Source organism: Aquila chrysaetos, chromosome 8 (genome assembly GCF_900496995.4).
Source record: "Aquila chrysaetos chrysaetos chromosome 8, bAquChr1.4, whole genome shotgun sequence".
Lineage (NCBI taxonomy): Eukaryota > Metazoa > Chordata > Aves > Accipitriformes > Accipitridae > Aquila > Aquila chrysaetos.
This window is the reverse complement of record NC_044011.1, coordinates 44945920-44965232: the sequence shown is the minus strand read 5'-3', so window position 1 is coordinate 44965232 and position 19313 is coordinate 44945920. Positions and strand designations below refer to the sequence as shown.

The following is a 19313-nucleotide window of genomic DNA, read 5'->3' as shown; positions in this document are numbered from 1 at the left end:
TTTTAATTTACTTAAAACAAGCCAACCCAAAGCCATTTCTTTTTGCTTGGCTCTTTCTTTCTCTGTATTAATTTCAATTCAATCAACGAGGCAGTTGCATAACTGTTGTTTATAATTGGTGTCACGTCAACCCTGAAACTGATCACTGCAACACTGAAGTTATATAAAAGGTTTTGTTAGGGTTTTTGTTATTTTTCTTGTTTAAACTGTGGGAAGATGAAGTCCTACCCTGGAGAGACGTTTTGGTTTTCTGAGCTCTGTTGCCTATTAGTCCTATGCTTTGGTGTCTTTCTACCCAGTTTTGTTTTACGCAGTACAAGGGTCTGTTTATGCACATAACTCTCCAAAACCAGTTCTGTGCACCCCACTAATACACAGGCTATAAAATACACTGTGCTGAGTCAGAGAAGCAACTGGCAAAAGTAAAGTTCACAAAATGGGTAAGCTCTTAAGGAGTGATTTAAACACATTTCTGGAAAGGCAGACTATTTAAATGCTTAAGTGGACTGGGATTGTAATTTACTTTGCTCTTCTGAAGCCCGTGGACTCTTACCCTTCACTGATGTAGTATCAAACCCTGAGGGATCATTTCTCCTTCTGTGTGTGTCAAAATGTCTTCTTCACTTACACACACAAAAATGATCCTGGAATTGAGACTCACCTCCTCTACCAGCCCACAAACACATCATGGTTTCCTTGCTCCTCTCCCAACACTTCTGGTTATTCCCCTTTGACTCAGAGGTGTACTCACCTGGGAGACTTCTCCCCTGCCTCCAAAGAATTCAGATGATCCATTTTACCATTAGTTTTCTGTCCTTCTAGAGGCATGAATGCCAGGGACATACTCAAAGCTATCTTGGGCCCAAGGTAGTTTGAAGCACTGCACTTTTTTTGGTAGTTTGTCTGCACTGCAGACATAAATGCTTTAAGCCAACAAATAATTAAGGACTGTATTTTGGTTTGGTGTAAATGAATACTGTCCATATTTATTCAATGTTCCTTCATACTTCACAGCAATCTGCTTGTAGCTGACATTGTTTTTTCTTGGAAATAGTCTGGAAAATGTCAGAGTCCATGCACAGAAAAACCTAAAGAGAAAAATATAATGAAGTACCACCAACACGCCACCGCTCCAAAAAAACCCCTCTCAAGACCACAGAATATATCTGCTTCCTTCCAATTAATATCTTGACCGTAAGTCCTGCCTCCCTGTGGAGGAGAAGCTTGTTTAGAGATGAGCACAGGATTGCAGGAAACCATGCCTCTCCTTTTCACTCCAAACTCAAGCTTGTAAGGGCTAACAGAAGAGCGAAGCAAGGCTCTGGCTGGAGGTTTAAGCTAGTAACCTGTTTCATCTGATGAGAATTAACCAAGAAAAAGACAGTAATACCAGCTGTTTCTGTAGGGAAGCAGCAGGGAAAAAGTTGGTCAATCAATGTTTTTGTATGGTCGTTGTTCAAAATTCCTTCTGAATGAGCACATACAGATTGTGTGTGCGCACACGCCTGCATGTACAGGAGAACAAGCAGTACTTTGTGAGAAAAAACTGCTACCTTCTAAATGATGTGAGTATTACAAAACACAGGGCCTGAGCATCTAGCTTGATGCAGGCATACGGAAGACTGGGAATGCAGTTTAGCCAGATGCAGTGGATGTATTCTCAAAGATACCCCCCCATAAATCCAATCAGTTATATTAGAAACAGGGGGGATGTCTAAGAGTCCGTGATAGTGGCACAGTCACCCAAATGAACATACAGTTGAGCGAAGCACCTCTCTTACATTGAGGTCATTAACTTCAAAATTTGGATAGAAGAGTTCAAGTTTCAACAATTAGAGGTAAAGGTTCAAGTGAGATACAGAAATAGATGCCCCATGAGTTGCTCTCTAATCTTCACCAGGAGACCTTGTGACTGAGACAAAGGCAACTCATGATCAAAGGCAATTAACTCAAGCGTTGAGAGTGGTTTTCAAACACACGGTTTTCACTCTGGGTGTCTGTGGCCTATTTCTAAAGGATCTGTGAAAGGCAATGAAGAAAACCAGGGCTACTATCAGCAAGTGTATAATCTGCTATTCAAAAGCGCATGTCTCCTCTGAAAAAAGCGTTAACAGATCCCAAAAATCAGAATAACTGAAAACCACATGTCTCTGAGCTGTAACCGAGGCTCTAACATGGACACACTTACCCTGCTCTGCTTGCTCATGGTCTCACAGCAATCTCTGCTCTAAGAATGGTGATGACAGTTACGCTCGGTACTCTGGAGATGCAGCACGCACAAGCAGCTTGTGAAAAGCACTTTATACATAATCCAAGCCAGGTTTCTCTTAGCAGCTTCATTTTCACCAGGATATCACATATGTAGGAATGGTGCAGTAAGCCCTGGGAGAACTCTGTTCCCTGCTCTACTACATTCTCAGTAGCTACGAGTTCAATCTCACCTCAGCTGCTCTCCTCTGTGCAAAAGAAATAGTACTTCATTACTGTCAGGAATAAAATGCTTAAACGCTATAAGGAAGCCACGGAAAAACTTCAATAGTGTACATTTGCTTCGTTAAGGATGTCTAAAAGATGTTTCATACTGAACTTAAACATCTGGTTGTGCTTTGGAAAAAATCCACTCAAGTCACAAGTCTGAACCTCGATATCCATCAAAGGTATGCATTTTAGCAGTCTTGCCTTAGCTTTATGATAGTATATGTTCATATACAGTCATACAGGCTTTAGATTTGTAATGGTCTGCTAAGCATCACTGCATACTCCTAACTGGGTCGGTCTGTCTTCAAAGAAGCAAAATTCCTGCTTTTACAGGAGACCAACAGAGTCAAAGCCTTTACATCTCAAACTTCATTCTCTCTAAAGCCTTCACCACGTATCTTCCCTCTTCCAATTACGCGTTTGATAAAATACTTCTGTCCCTACGCAAGGTGCTCAGGAAAATGAGAACTCAGAATTTAGAAACTCTTAACCCTCTCCCAATCCAAAGTTCATTGTGGCTGCTTACTCTGCACCATGGAATGCTCTTCCATTTTTGTTTTTACTCCCATGTCAGATGCTGAACACAACTGGACTGCTAGTGTATTCATCACGCCAGCCTGCTTGTTATTCATATAGGCTACTGGGTAGAGTTATAATCATTTCAGCCAAGCAGTTACAAAACTTCCATTTTCCTACCTGTGCCCTAGCTATGTGTTGATCCAGCCAGCATTCCAGCTTGGTCAGACAGGTGGGTCTGTAGGAGGCAAATTAATTTAATTGCAAGGGTTGCCAGAAACAGCAGAGGTGTATTTTAAGTCCCATGACTCTAGGCTGTTTCATGACAATTTCGAAGTGCACAGCTGTGATCACGATGACTCTGTCTACTGTCCTTTTTAAAGATCTTCTGCTTTGACTAATTTGATTAGGCTCATTCTTGGCTGGCTTTCCATCAATAAAACCCCGTTCAAAAGATGGCCCCACCGCTTTTGCAGAATACAGCCTAAAAGAGAACATTAACAAAAGGAAATGTAATACACAATGGAAAACTAAACAGAAATGTGTACTTTATTCTTAATACTCTTTACTCATGTAACTTCTCCAATCATTTATTAATGCTTATTTTGTTTTACACTACCTTCCTCTCAATGACAGCTTCAGCATCAGTGACTTGTCCTCGTAGACAACTATTTTGAGGCTAATTATAAGCAAAAGTTATAAGAGAATGTAGCTCTAGCAACAGAGTTACTAGCTTTGACCTGGTGTAAGAAGGTGCCTTTTGTACTATAAGACAAACTCTGGTATAGTTAAATAACGACACAAAGCAAAGATATACTCCATAAAACATTAATATTTTAATGAAAAATCTTAGCTTCATGTTTCTATCCAAAGACACTCAAAACTAGTTTTTCTCCCCCCTTAATTTTGACCTATAATGGGACCAGTTTGAAGATATTTTTTTTTTTTGTATTTTAGAACATTTTTTTTTTAAAGATTAAACAACCAGGCTAGCAAAAAGGTACCCAATACATACTTTTCTTATATCAAACAAGCTAGTATTTCAGTACAATGTAACTATACAGAATATATACATTACACATATGATCACAAAGCAAACACTACAGGCTCAGAACAGATTTGAAAAAACATGATATTCACATTGATTACAATAACTCTAAAAATGATTGTAACGTTGAAACGGCACTTAGTTTACAAAAAAAGTCACAAAAATATATATAGCCACCAAGAACTATGGTTCCTGAAAAATACTAATAGCCAGATAGTATTATATAAAATGTGAAGTGTATTTAAACATCGTATACATTAAAAAACAAAACCAAAACCAAAAAACAATTCTGTTAAGTCAATAAACATGCCAAGTAATCTAGCTGTGGCCAGCATCAACAAGAGAAGCTGTACTGTGGATGAGATGACAACTGGATATACGGCTGGTGACCGGAGACTGGCACAGTTAAGGGGGTTTCACTGTTACTAAAATGCACAAAGAAGCCCAACAATAATTTAATTCACATTTTTTCCTCCAGCTTACTCTTTTCCCTCTTCGGGGTTTCACCATAGGGCAGCACCTAGAGTGAAGGCACTGCAGGAACAGGGCAAAGAAGCTGTCCAAGAACTTTGTGTAGCCAGGGCTATAAGTCAGAATATCAAAAGCATGCATCAGCTAAACGTATGGTTAAACAAAATCACTCCTCTGGGGACTTCAGCAACCCTCAGGAAGACTGTAGGTACAGTTGCCACACAGGCTGGCAGCACCAGAAACTGATTCAGCTTTTTTTTTCAGTGCAACCAGATTTGTAGTTGAGACCTGTGGGACACTGAATTACTGTGATAGCACACATTGAGTTAACAAAAACCCAGAGCAGTAAGTACTGTTGCATTAAAAAAATTCACATTTGTTTTTTATGGTACATTTCCTCAAATACTTTGAACCGACTATTTACTAGGGACCTCTGATGTGGCTGAGGCACCGTCTGGCCTTGAACCCTCTTATCTGTCATCAAGATGCTATGGAATTTATTATGTCTATAATTGGAGATGAGAACCCTCCAAAACTGGGTTTCACCTTGTAAGCAAAACTTGAACTTAATCAATCTGAATGAAAATTAGCTATTTTCCATATTCTGATGGTGTGGAAGTTGCAATGGATGTAGGAGCAACAGGTGCTCCTACATCTGCATTTTCTCCATCCCTGCAGGGTGCACAAAGCTCCCATTCTATTTGCATATAAAATGCCTCATGGTTCGTCTCAGAGAGAGACCGGCAATAGTCTCAGTGCTCTTACATCCTGGGGCTGGAGGGGAAAGCCAGCAACCAAGAAGCGACTGAAGCCCTCATATCAAAACTTTGAACCATAGCTTAAAAAGAATAAAATTTTATCCCGTAAGGGACGTATAGGGATCATAGTCTTATAAAATATATTTTACTGCATTGGCAGCTATTACTTTTTAAAAAAGTTTAAATTCACACCTTTTAGACTCAAGATACATGTGAACCCAGAACCATTTTCAATAACCTAGTCTACTAATCTCTCAGTATGAGAGACTTGACCATAGTATCTGCGAGCCTGACAACTAAACTCAAACTGTAGTAAGACAGACAAATCATCAGGAACACACGTCTTTTTTTAATGTTGTGTAAGAACAGTGTCAAGCAGTTCTGACGGGGAGCTTAATTTGCTAAATGTGTAGGCATCCCCATGGATGTCCAGGGGAGTTGTGCTACGTGTCTGCATCAAAAAACAAAACAAACCCTTACAACTTGGCCAAATCTCCCGCACGGCTAAAACATCACTTCTTTTTCTTCCACTCTTTGTGGGGAAATAGAAAGCTTCTGAATTTTTTCCCCTCTCCCAAAAAACCACGTTAAATCAGGAAAAAACCTATCCCTTCCTTTCCCATTGTTCCCATCAGACGTACTGCTTACACAATATGCAAGGAGTAAAGACCCTGCACAGACTCTGAGAATCCAGGTCCCTGGCATACGGCAGAACCTTGCTAGTTCTGTGGTAGTGAAGGCACTCTGCTTGCAAAATAAATGGGTGAGGAACGGATTTTCCACTGAGTGCAAAGATTGGTGCCACATGGGAGAAGGATATGCAAAAGCAAGACATAAATCACTCTGTGAATGAATTTGGAGACTACTCATCGACAAAGAAACTGCTGCAATGGGTCGTGTGTGTAATTACTTGGAAGAAATTGGGCCACAAAGATGATGAGGGGACTAGAGCATCTGCCATACAGGCTGAGAGTGATTGGACTGTTTTGTCTGGAGAAGGCTCAGGGGGCTCTTATCCATGGGTAAAACTACTGGATAGTAGGGGGCAAAGAAGATAGAGCCAGACCTTTCTCAGTGGGCACAAACTGAAATACAAGAAAACCCATGTAAACATACTAAAACCTTCTCTATGGTGAGGGTGGTCAAACACTGGAACAGGTTTCCCAGAGAAGTTGGGGACTCTCCATCTCTGCAGATATTCAAAACCCGACTGGACTGAGCAACCAGTTCTCACTGACTCCGCTTTGAGTACGGGGATCACCTCCAGAGTCCCTTCCAATCTCAACTATTCTGTGATCCTTGTCAAGCAGAAATATAAATGCATACCAAATAATGGGTTTGGTTCTTGTTGGTTTGTTTGTTTTTTGGTTTTTTTTTTTTTTTGGGGGGGGGGGGGGGGGGGGGCGTGGTAGAAAAAAAAGAGAAAAAAAGAAAATGCAGTCCAGAGTTCAAAACCCCCTCTGATAATGTATTGAAAGAAATTTATGCTTTAGGTTTAATCCCAAGTGTAGCTTAAGGCAAGTTTCGTCTAGCTTAGTTAGGTATCTATCTCACTCAATTTGGAATCTAAGCATATTAGCAACAGAGATTGTTTTAAGATGTCCTATGTTTTTACACCTCTCCTGTGAAGACCACCAGCATTTCAAAGAACTGAACACTTCCAACAAGTTAGGGAGGAGAAATAAAACGATATTTATATTTAATCTGTGTTCACTTCTATGGAGAAAAGAGATATTAACAAGAAACAATTACAAACAGGAAAATTAACAAAGAAACCCAACCCTAAAACAAACAAACAAATAAAATCCTCTAAGAACTCTATTGTTCCTGCAGTTGAATCAGATTGAAAAGTGAGAACTAAATTAAGATGTTACACAGAGATTACAGCATTGAAAAGATAATGTGTAACACGGTGCAATGAACAATGAAACCCATGACTTGCCTTGTACCAAGGTGTTAACAGTTTATGATACTCATTCCTTTTCAAGGAAGAACAGATTAGAGCTACAAAGTCTTTTTAACTCCCCCCCCCCCCCCCTTCTCTTTGGTATTCAGAAAGCAGTTTGCCTTCTGACACAAAATTTTAAGTCTTGAAAATCCAATATCCAGATATGTCTATTCTGTATTTGCACATCACCTCACCAATAAACTGTTTAGCAAAATATCCAATGGGTGAAAATTATCAGATTCTAACAGAAGATTATGTCCATCACCTGTGATTATTACATCTGTACAGTCTGGAAATGTGTTTCTGTGTGAAGTACCTTTTACTACATGAATCACAAAGGATTCTCATATACCTGCGAAGTGGAGTAACACTTATCAGAAAAAAAAGAACATTCTGTATTTGAGTTCAGTGTCATAGCCCTATAATTCAGGATAAAACTCAGCAAAAGGCATTGTCTTGTCTCACTGCCTTCTCAGTTACAGAAATCAGAAGTGGAAGAGAACTGGTCTTTAAATTCAGCCCATCAACAGACACTGGACTAATTCACAGCACAGCATCCCAAAAAAAGAATTTGTCCTTCAAGCCCTTTTAAGAAGACTTACAAAGGTAGACATACAAGACTGAATTGTAGCAGAGAACTTCTTTGCAGCATGTTTCTAAAACACCCTTTGGATCTGGTGGAGAAACTTCATTCCAGTAACTTGGAAAGGACTTAAATCCCAACTGTTTTCACTCTATTTAACTAAAATGTGTGTTTTTTACCTAAAACACAGCAAAGAAAAATTGTTAAAAGTCACTGAAACCCTTTAAGCTCTTTCCAAAGGGCAATAAACTTTTTTTCCTTACAAAAGTTGGCTATTAGTAGAAACAACTCAGACCTAGAGAGTATGAGAGCTGCCTAAGCTAACTGAATACAAATTGATCTTGCAATATAATACGACTTTTGTGTCTTCTGTTTCTTCAAGAGCAACCTTTCTCCATTGGTTTCATTTCCTCCTCATGTTTGCATAAAACAAATCCGGACAGAGGACAATTTAAAAAAACCCAAGATTCAAAACTAACGGAGTGTATCATGCCTTTGGAATACTAAGATCAAGTAATACCTACTCGCTCAGCATGTCTTCTGTAGGTGACAGGCATTTGGCATCAAACACTGAGTTAACTTCAGAAGCAATAAGAAAAATCACAAACCTCCTAATATATTTCCTAATTTAGGTTTCAAAGCAGTACTATAGCCCAAAAACCCTCGGCATAACAAGACTCACTGCTCTGAAAATCCCACACCCTAAATTTGCAGCTTTTTCTAAATATGGAAAAACGAAATTGCAAATCTTTCAATTTATTGCTTACTTGAGCTGTGTATGTAGCTGGAGTAATGGCCTTTAATAAACCGAGTTGGCAAGGATTTAAAATGTTTTGAAACAGGAACAATTCATCATTGCTATATAGGCTTTTTGTAAACAACCCCCTGTTGGGTTAGAAAGTTGGCCTCTACAGAGAATAAATTGCTTGTTTTGTCCAAAACAGACTAATAAAAATCTCAGAAACTATACATGCATATGTATAAACAAAAAAATGTGCAATAATGCACAAAAGAGCTCATTTTTTTCCCATCTGTAAACTCCCTCTAGCTAGCTTTTGGACATTAGTAAAAATACAGTATATATGATAGGGGGAAGTGACCAGAACTGCAAACAATCTGGTCATGATTTAAGAATTTCAGTTTGGGAAAACCTTACTTTTCATACGTGGTTCCCCTTCTACAGAAAGATACAGTCATGAGATATTTGTCAGGCTTGCACGGATATATACTTTTCTGTCATCCTCAATTCATTATGCACCATTAAGCTTTTCCTGACCGTAGTATTTCCACGCCTAACCTTAGATGGGCAAATCTGGACAGGCTATTTGATCAAGCAGTTTCTAAAAGGACTGGAATATAAGAAGTAGGAATACCTGGCATGACATCACTTGGTTTGTCAAAACTGATTCATCTGAGATGAAAAGGGACAATGTGTTTTTAAAAAGCGTGTGACTGTTAGTTTCAAAAATGCTTACCATTTCCAAGAAAAGGGTTACAGTAAGCGCTTTGAAAAACAGCAGGCACAGAGATAGGAAGTGTCATTTTTTTATGCAGAAGATTAAAGCATCCACTCAAAACTAGTCAAAACTGTTCAATAATGATTTCCAATGCATCCTTTTGTTTGCCATTTTAAAAAGGATTCCTCTGATTTCTTTCCCTTAACCAGAGGGTCTGCAGAAGCAAGAGAAACTTAATGAGCTGCTCTAACTGTGGAAGAAGAAATAGTTAAAGTGATCTGAATCAGTTGTTCTTCTTTAGAAGTGTATCACAGCTTCCATGATGTTCTGACAAGATCTTTTTGTGCATTCAGTCTTAAATATTTTCACAGAAGTGATCATTCAGTCATGAAAAATAATGTAACGTCTGTTGCAGTTTTCTGTTTAAAGCGTAGCTTACAAAGTAAAAAGGGAAAATCTCCCCACTTTTGTTTAAAAAAATTAAATTAAAATGTACAGGACCAAACACAGGCACTTTCCAAAGAACAAAAATGAAACCAAACCATGAATTATTCAATAGTAATAGATGACAGCTCCGGTTTCGGAGGGTCACCTGCGGCTGCCTCAGCAGTGGCGTTAGTCTTTGGCTGCTCTGGCACATCTTCTTCCTTCTCTGCCAACCCACCCAGAGACCCCAAGGGGAAAGTGCTTTCACAATTCTGAGTTGACGACACCTGTGAAATGACAGGCATTTGGACAGAAGAGTTGCTTTCAAAGCCATGCTCCCCTAGCTCATACTGCCCGAGGGTCTCTTCTTGTTCCTGGTTTAAGTAGTCCGGTACTAGGAAGTCACTAGAAGAGGGGCAAAGGACAGAAGAGAAATGTCATTTCTCACACAAACATTAGCGATATCATCTACTTTGTATCAGATACATCACACAAGCTACACACTGCATTGCACAGAGAACAACGATATTCATTTCACATTGCTCCAAGATCATCACGGCGACATACTTCACTAAGCACTATAACCTGGTTCTCATTTAAATACACAGAGAATTTATTCAAAGGCATCTATTTCGCATTGTTTTGCATCCATATTTCCTACACAGCAACTTCTTATTATTTAGATTGTATCACCTTGATGAGAATGAAAGTTAATGTCTGGAACATCATATGGCACTGAAAACCTCATTGAAAAAAGGGAGCACTCAACCTTTAAAAACAGAAAGAAAAATGAGTTCAGCGCTGGCAAAGATGTGGGCCTTTTCCACCACTGAGGTAAGATCCACCCAAGAAACAGCAGCAGCACTCCTCTCAGAGTGGACAGGCTGTAAACAGAAGCATGAGGCCTGAAAGCAAGGGTTCTGCTGAAAGCATACGGAGGCTGCCAACTTACAGCGGTGTTTTGTGATGTTGACACATGTCACACTACTGTGAAAAGAATGGAATTGCATTTCTTTCCCTCAGTTCTTTCTGGACAACAGTTCTGTAACTTACTCTTACCAACTGATGGCTGAGTATACCCAAAGAAAATCTACCAAACTCTCCAGTAGTATTTTCAGAGCATGAGCACATAACGAAAATAAAATTTCTTTGCAAATTTTCAGCACCAGACATGTAAGTTTGTACTTGAGGCAAGTATATATATATATGTCTCTATCCTACATATATGCACGTTTGCATGCTTTGGTTCCTCCTTGTAATAATCATTTAAACGCAGTCCTCCTCTTAAATGACAGCAGCATTCACTGCTTCAAATCCAAATTCACAATCAACTATGCTAAACCTAGTGTTTGCAAATTCAAACTAAAGGAAGGCCTATAGACAACTAAAATCACATACTTTAATCTGACAACAACAATAAAGTGCTTACCACAATCATGGCATCATCCCTTAGAGTTTTCACTCTAGTTTTGGCACAAGTGCTAAGAACAAGAACTGCGTAAACCCACAGATATGAAGTACTTGTATTATAAACAATATTCTGTTGGAAAAACAGTCACTGGCTTTCCTGGTTTGTTTTGCAATTTTTTCATCCTACATCACTTCTGAGATAACCAAGTAGAACAAAATGCTGAAATGTTTTGTAGGGGAAAAAGCATAATGTCTAGATATCATGAGGGATGGTATTGTAGACGCTGTAATATTTACAACACATTTCTTTTGCATTGCTGAAGTCAGATGACTTACACACACCAAGCTGCACTCTCTTTCTATAGATTTAAGAGCTGAGAGATCTTTCTCCAATTTTCCTCATCCACTTTTGTATTTTTCTATCTCAAATTCCAACAGTTACAAACATTTATTTCAATATGAGAATACAGTGCTAGTCTGATGCCTCAGAACCCTTTAAATAGTCTTCAGTGAAGTGCATTTGTGAGATACGCCAAGTCTTCTGTGCCCTGATAAACAAAAAATGCCCAACTGGCCCTTACGATTTCAAACCCTATTAGCCTACTCATTTAGTAATATGTTACCTAGAAAATGAAAAAAGAGAAGGTATGGAATCATGCAATCTTTCCACAATATCCACCATCAAGCAAGTACTTAAAATGAAGTAATAAGTCTATTCCCTATGTAAGCGAACAGGCTATGTACGAGATTTTGAATAGCAAATCATTTACAGAACTCCACAGATACTATAGTATAGAACGCTATGGCTTAACACCATTAGCCTGTCCATAGATACTACTGAAAAGAGAAATTAAGAGTAGCCCAGAAGCAGCTTCTGCATATCACTTGATTCTTCAGTACCCTCCTATATAGCTTATATGCTGTAAGACAGATCAGATATAACAGATAGTGGCGCAAGAATGAATTTGACTGAAATTAGCTGGCAACCTGATGAGAGGCACAGCAGGCTGCCCTGAAAGCAGGAAAAGATGATTTAGGAGAAAAAAAAAAAAAAAAAAGGCAAAAAGAAAAAAAAAAAAAAAAGCAAGTTTCCCTGTTAGGTTTTTGCTGTGCACCTCACCTGCTCTGGAAGTAGTTTGCTAGCTCTGACGCTTCATGGTTCAAGCTCCTCAGGTGAACGATTAAATTTCCAGAGTTGGTGAACATGGCGCCACATGTTTTGCACTCGTAAATCCGAGGCTTGCGGATAATATGCCGGGAAACCCGCATGTGGTGTTTATATTCCCCGAAGGAAGTGAAAGTGGCACTACATATCTGGCACCGGAAACAGCGTTTACCTTCGTGCTTCAGGCGATGCATCTTTAGCGAGTAAGCTCGGGTGAACTTTTTCCCACAGCGGTCACACTGAAATGGTTTAATGCCTGCGGAAGAGAGAGCAAAAAAATGTTCACCTTTTGTAATGAGAGGTCACTGCCAAAATCCTTCCTGATTTCTAACAGCAAAAGGACAGCAGCTGTGGCCAGTCACAGCGAAGCTCTGTTTTAGGAAGAAATTCTCTGGTTAACTGTGAGATGGCAGAAACAATTAGAACAGAGCTACACTTCCTCAGAACCAACTGCCAATAAATTTCATAACAATGTAACCTGTCCGTAAGGCTTACAGGTCTTCTTCCCCACAGTTTAAAATGAACGTAAGCCTCCATGGATTATACAATGGTTAAGATCCTGAGCCACAGCCAAAAAGTATCCGACGCAGCAGTCATCTCAAACCATCTTTGAACTCCTTTGATCTCGGGAGATTCTTGTGCCAGACTGGTTCCCAACAATGCAATTATCAGACTAACCTTAATTGCAATGTCTTTTTCTGGCTGCCTTTGGCCTCAGAGAAGTGTTCTGGCAGGGGGACTGTGTGCACAAGGATGCCCCTGTAATGCAGCAGGAATGGTGATAAAAGGGTGAAGTAGCAGCCTTTATATTGCGTGGGAACCTTTCTATACAAGAATCTTCAGCAACTTTGCATGACAGACAGCTTTCTAAGACAGTTTAGGTTCATTCCTCTCATTTTTTTCTCGTATTAATTTAGAAATTTTATTACTAGTTCATTTTTCATTTATTACAGGCACTAATAAAACCCTAAAACATATGAGCTCTGCAACATGTTGCAGTGGCTGGGAGTATGTAATCACACCCAAACAGAACTATTGCAACATAGGAGACTGAATCACCAAAAAGTTAAGATTCAATAAAAAGTCTGAACTCCAGAAAGTGCGGAAATCCAAACATGAGGCCAAGAATCTGGTATATGGAGCTCTATTCATAATAGGGCTGTCAAGGAATAAAAAAGTTTTTTTCAAAAGGCTGAATGTGCATCAGTCCAGGCTGTTAATTCCACCAGTCTTTCACTCTGCTTTCCTTATGTTCAAAGCAGGAGCTGAACTTTTAATTGGGGCTTTTATACAGAGAAAGCTGTAGTTAAGGTTACACTGAAACTCCTCGTTAAGCATCTGAAAACAAGTTAATATACTAGAATATTGTCTTGTGGAGCTAAAACTTCTCATGCGTTCGTACTGTCCAAGGGCACCTATTTCCTCTGATAGTTTGAGGAAAATCTCTTCAGCCATTTTGCTTATGTGAAAACACTTCCAACATTTACAAGTTTTTAGTTTCTTTTGCATGCTAATTACTCTGAAACAGCTATTCAAATCTCGCCCAACTTTGCCCAGGGGTTGCCAGTTGACAGGTCAGCCAGAGATGCTTTGCTGAAGCTTGTCTGTCTGCTGACAATTAAGACTTTAGCAACCGGCTTGGGATAATTTCGCACCCAATATGCCCACAAAGTTTGCTTTTTTAAGTATTAAACACATACTATTACTGCTGCCCTAGACATAGTATGGTCATTTTGCTTTAAGGGATTTGACAAATAATTCCTGACAGTGAAAAAATGACACCTTGACAATTGTGGTTGCTCTGCCCAAAAATGGTACAGCGTCTGTGTGCAGGTAAGAGTCAAGCTCAAACCAGGAGATGCTAAACTATGAGGTTTAGTGCTCAAGTGCAATAACCCTTTAATATTCCCTTGATTCACTAAAATGTCAATGCTATTGCCAGATAATGCTGATAAGTCTTGAAAAACACTGACAGCAAAGACATTAGGAGTTCATACTTAGGTTAGAAATCAAAACAAATGCAACAATTTGGGGATCAAGACTCAGAGGAGACATTCACACAAACCTTTTGCTACCCGTACTATCTGTAGCAGCTAAATTGATTGTCAAACCAATTCAGTTGTCCTGCAATGCCTCCAAAAATTCTGAGATCCAAAGGGATACAACATTCTTCAATGCAAGGACTTAAGACAGATAATATTTTCTTATGGCTGCAAGTCTCCTCTAAAACACAGCAGACAATTACAACATGTAAGAGGAAGAATTTCAATCTACATCACTTCTTTAGTATAATAAAAAAGCCAAGTATACTTTATTTCATCTCAAATCTTTATCATGAAAATGACTTATTCTGATGAGTTTCAGGCAATCAGATTTTTTTTCGGTCCACACAAATGCTAATCATCCATGAGTAGAGATATCAGTCAGATTTGATGTATCAAAACAAGCATTCAATGAGACATACCTCTACCCAATCTTTCTGAAATAAATCCTCAAGCACTTGGCAGATGATTAAAAAAGAATTGCATTATTATATTTGCTGCACAGTGAGCAAACCTCTGTGAGTCTATAAATGAGTAATTCTTGGAAACAGTAACGTTTCTTACCTGAGTGGATAAGCATGTGTTGTTTTAAGTTCTGAATGCGAGTGAACCGGACCCCGCAGGTTGGACACTGAAAAGGTCTGTCTGGACCATTTGGGCTGGGTCTCTCTGTGCTGCTGGTAGAAGGAGCAATGTAGAGTTGGTAGGGATACTGAACGTTCTCCAAACTACAAAGAAAAAATTCACTGATTTACAAGCAAGCTAGAGGAAAAAAGTAAGAAGCCTTGTCCATGGAAATCTGAACCTTGAACACATTTGTATGAGAAGAAGAAAAAGACTGGCGTTTCCCATGTCTGTTGAAATCTGTATGTACGCTGGAAATCTCTGCCTCTATAGCAATGCGTCTGACCTGCATCTGAAGTCTTATAGTCACTGACTTTGCACATCTGAACAAAACCAGAGAATAACCTCTGACTTTTGTTTCTTTGAGCAACAGGTCTAAGCACCAGCTGCAAACTGAACTTTATTTTCCAGGCATGGGCATTTTCTCAAGCGTATCGATGATTTACAATCAGCAAACAGTCCCCGAGGAAGAATTTAAAGAACCGAGCAAATTGGAAAGCAAAGGACTATTCTGCAGCTTCAGTGATATTTACAAACGAAATTAAAGCCGATTCATTTTCATTTCAATCCAAGTTCAATGAACAAACATTAGTATCTACAATTACATATTTCTAAGTTTAAAATATTAATCTAATTAATCAATACTTGCTCCTTGTCTGATTCAATCGGCTCTATGAGACTAGCTCAAGTGCCGTATTTAAAAAACAGCACACAGACTATAATAAAGGAACAATTTAACTTTCAAAGTAATTTATTTAAAACTGACTAATTGCTCCTACATAGCCTCTAGCTGCAAACCGTTTAAGGGAACTACAGTGTTATAATCCCAGTCCTCTGGCAAGGAACTTGCTTTGCTAAAGGGCACAGTGAAATGAAAACAGATCTGCTGGTACAAACATAGTAACAATAGGAGTTTGTACTTACCTGGGGTTTCCCTTTCCTGAGCATTAAGATCTATGTTTTTTTGTTGAAATAGACATTTCAGCTTGCTCACAGCCTGATGGAAGATCAGATGTCACTGGCAGCAGGGAACTGCTCTGACCCTGAATACTCCATGGCCAGAACAATGCAATTTTAGTTTTACTAAACTGTAATGTCTGAAATGTATTGAGAAAAAAGTACAATGATGTCTCCTGTTGCACACAGGAGCAGAAAGTCTCCCTAACTGAACAAATCCTTTTGCTGTTCTGCTTCCATCTCGAGCCCAGACTGTTGGTTTCAAGGTTAGGCTGAATTAGTGGGCTTCTAACGTTCACAGGAATGAAATGTGTACTTTGCACAAATACATCTTCCTACACATCATACAAAAAACCACAGAGCAGATCAGCACAGGAGGACAAGACCATCTCTTTAAATTCAATACCTTAACTGTCTTTATGCACTCTGGAAATGGATGTCAATACAACTGTGAGAACTGTGTATCTGAATTCTGAGTACAATGATGGGTATTGGTGGCAAAAGTTCCAGTTGCAAGATTTATCTGGAGAGAGCGAGCACCAGGTATCTCTCGATATACACAAGATAAAAGTCTTTCCTGCAGGAGTTTAGTATCAATCAGTCTGTAAAACCCATAAGGATTTCTGGATGGGTCACCAAATGCACTTGCAGTAAATGAGGGTATTTTTAAACATAGGTTCTGATTCGTCTAATCACATTTCTGACAAACTCTGGCACTCCTGTTCCTCTTTGTGAGTAGATCACTAGATAAAGAACAGATTTTACTCTACTCAGATGTGGAAACACCAGTTTTGTCTCTGGAGTTGGTATGACTATACGCTTTCCACTTTACCAATGAAAACTCCATCAACGCAGACTAACAGACAGGTCTGCTATCAAAAAAAGAAACCAAAACCAACCCAAAACCAAAACCCAACAACAACAACATTGCAAAAAAAGCATAAGGCATAGAAGTCCAGCTGCCATAATAGCCTAATAATCAAATAGCCAAACTGATTTGGGCCCAGGATGGACCACTTGCCCCTCATCTGGTATTTGACAAATGTCATGCAGTCTGGCTAAGGGGCAAATCCCTTCAGAAAAGGTTTCCTTGCGCTCAGCTGACTGGAGAATTCACAATTAAAATTTTCACAGCTACGTGCCATCAGAAGTGACAGCTGCAATGCAGGGGTGATAAAGGGATGACTGGCTGGGCAGCAAGAACTCCTGCTCTTAGATGTACATATAAATATACACATGTGGTGTGCTCAAACAAGAATTACATGTTGGTTTTTTGTGACAACGTTTAACTTGCTTTATAGCAAACTTCATCTTCTGGTAACATGTTTCTTAGGTCCTTCCTCCCTCACTCCTGCATTAGGGGATTGTGAAGAGGCAAAAGTGCATTGTGCTCCTAGAGCTTTCTAGGGAGACGCTCAAACTAGGGCAGAAATTAGGAGCCACAGCTCTCCTTTTGTTTCCAGCTTTCTCAGGCTAGCTCATCCTCAAAGCCTGTACTGGTGCCAGCTTCTCTGCAACTGAAACAGAAAGGAGAAGTGCTATGGGGACAATCTCCCTAGAAGAAATTTAAAATAAAGTTTGGTTTTTTCCTACATAAAAGCTTCATGATGAGAAAGGCTGGTTCAAGCAGATAAAACGGGAATCACGAGGCTCTCCAGCTACCAGTGACTGGCATGTCTTTTTCCATCCTTACACTGCAAGCAGGCTGAAATGCCTATTGGTGACATAACTGCGGACCTTAGCACAATAAAGAAATTACATTTGAAACACAATCATATTTTCTCTCCACTGCTGCTTTTTCCCCATATATACTCAAATTTTCATGACTTGCAGTTTGTGATAAATGTGGCGTTTAACAGTTGAGATTTGTCTAACATCTCAGAGAATTTCTGTAACAGCTAGATAAAGAGATAGGTTTAAAATGTTTTCACTGTAATGCTAAAACATTCTACTCGCAATTTTTTTCTTCTTTTCACCAAGAGATTATATACATATTTAACTATGTAGAACTAACCTCTGACAAATGTGAACGCCAAAATGCTCAGTGAGCCTAGAAATATTCTTTACTTGTCAATAACAATTATTTTAGAACAGTGGAGGTTCTCATTATATTGGATCAGAGAGATCTTTTATAATTGAGCCTTTGCAACTCCTTTTTAAATGCAGCCACAAACTGACAGAGACTAACTGTTAAACCAGCCAAGGCTGAATTAAAGATCCGTGTTAGAAAAGTGTATTACAATTCAAATGCAGAATATCAGAGAAAGAATCTATCAGACTTCACTGTGAAACAGTAGTTTTAATACTTAACAGATTCCTGTGTGTCTATTAAGCTGACAACAATTACATGTGACCTGCTGTTCATGAAACACTGATTATGGAGGAGGACTAATCAATGATGTTAATTATTTAACACAGAAACTCAAGAGATAAAACATCTTAAATTTTGAAATAGTTATGATTGTTTCCACAGTGGTAAGGATGTAATATTGAAAGACCTTTAGATGGACCAGTCTTTTGCTTTGTTTTATGAATAGGAATATTTTTACATTTTATGTTTTATGAATAGAAATAATGGTTTTAAACTGAAAGAGTGTAGATTTAGATTAGATGTAAGGAAGAAATTCTTTACTGTGAGGGTAGTGAGGCACTGGGACAGGTTGCCCAGAGCGGTTGTGGATGCCCCATCCCTGGAAGTGTTCAAGGCCAGGTCGGATGGGGCTTTGAGCAACCTGGTCTAGTGGAAGGTGCCCCTGCCCATGGCAGGGGGGTTGGACTACATGATCTTTAAGGTCCCTTCCAACCCGAAGCATTCTACGACTCTATGATTCTATATAATATATACTTACCAAAAAATACACTTGTCAATATAAATTTGTATTGTCCACTCACAACTGATTTGGACATTTTGAGAATCTCTACAAACAAAGCAATGTACAACCTGGACTTAAACTAATGGTGCATTAAAAAAAAACCAAACAACAAAAAAACCCCAGAAAGTGAGGGAAATTTTCTCCATCCGTATGATTTATTGATCATGTTTTTATTTGATTCAGCTAGAGATACATGTTTTATTTTACTCAGAATTCTTATGCACCCAAAACTGTGTGCCCAAATTGCTGCACAGTGAATGACAGGCCATATTTATTTGCTGATGTGCCCATCCTGTGCTTGAAATGGGAATTTAAAGGTCCAGTGTTTGAAGGGCTGTCACAGCATATCAGAATGCACTGTCCCATCCTGACAGGCATATACACACAGGCATGTGAAAGAAAACTTCTTAGGACTTGAAAGCACCATTTTACACATTTAACTGATTCATGGAATAAGTACAGTCTTGGCACTTTCATTTGAATTTATAAAATAAATCACTTGATAGAAAATTTTAGTTCTGGAGTCTAAAATTCTCATAAATTCCCGCAACTTTTGG

General features: G+C 39.0%; 1 protein-coding gene across 5 annotated transcripts in view; it reads right to left on the bottom strand.

Annotated features, from left to right (window-relative positions):
- Nucleotides 1-3808: 3808 nt before the first annotated feature.
- ZBTB44 (zinc finger and BTB domain containing 44) overlaps nucleotides 3809-19313 on the bottom strand; it is a 42018-nt gene continuing 26513 nt past the window's right edge. For 2 of the 5 annotated variants that reach the window (XM_030022145.1, XM_030022144.1), the window contains 3 exons: nucleotides 14867-15030; nucleotides 12216-12516; nucleotides 3809-10090 (listed from right to left, as the gene is read on the bottom strand). In XM_030022145.1, coding sequence (XP_029878005.1) covers nucleotides 9808-10090; nucleotides 12216-12516; nucleotides 14867-15030 — 748 coding nt within the window. In that variant the 3' untranslated portion in view covers nucleotides 3809-9807. The remainder of the gene's footprint in view (nucleotides 10091-12215; nucleotides 12517-14866; nucleotides 15031-19313) is intronic. The other 3 variants (XM_030022146.1, XM_030022147.1, XM_030022148.1) reach the window with 3 other exon arrangements.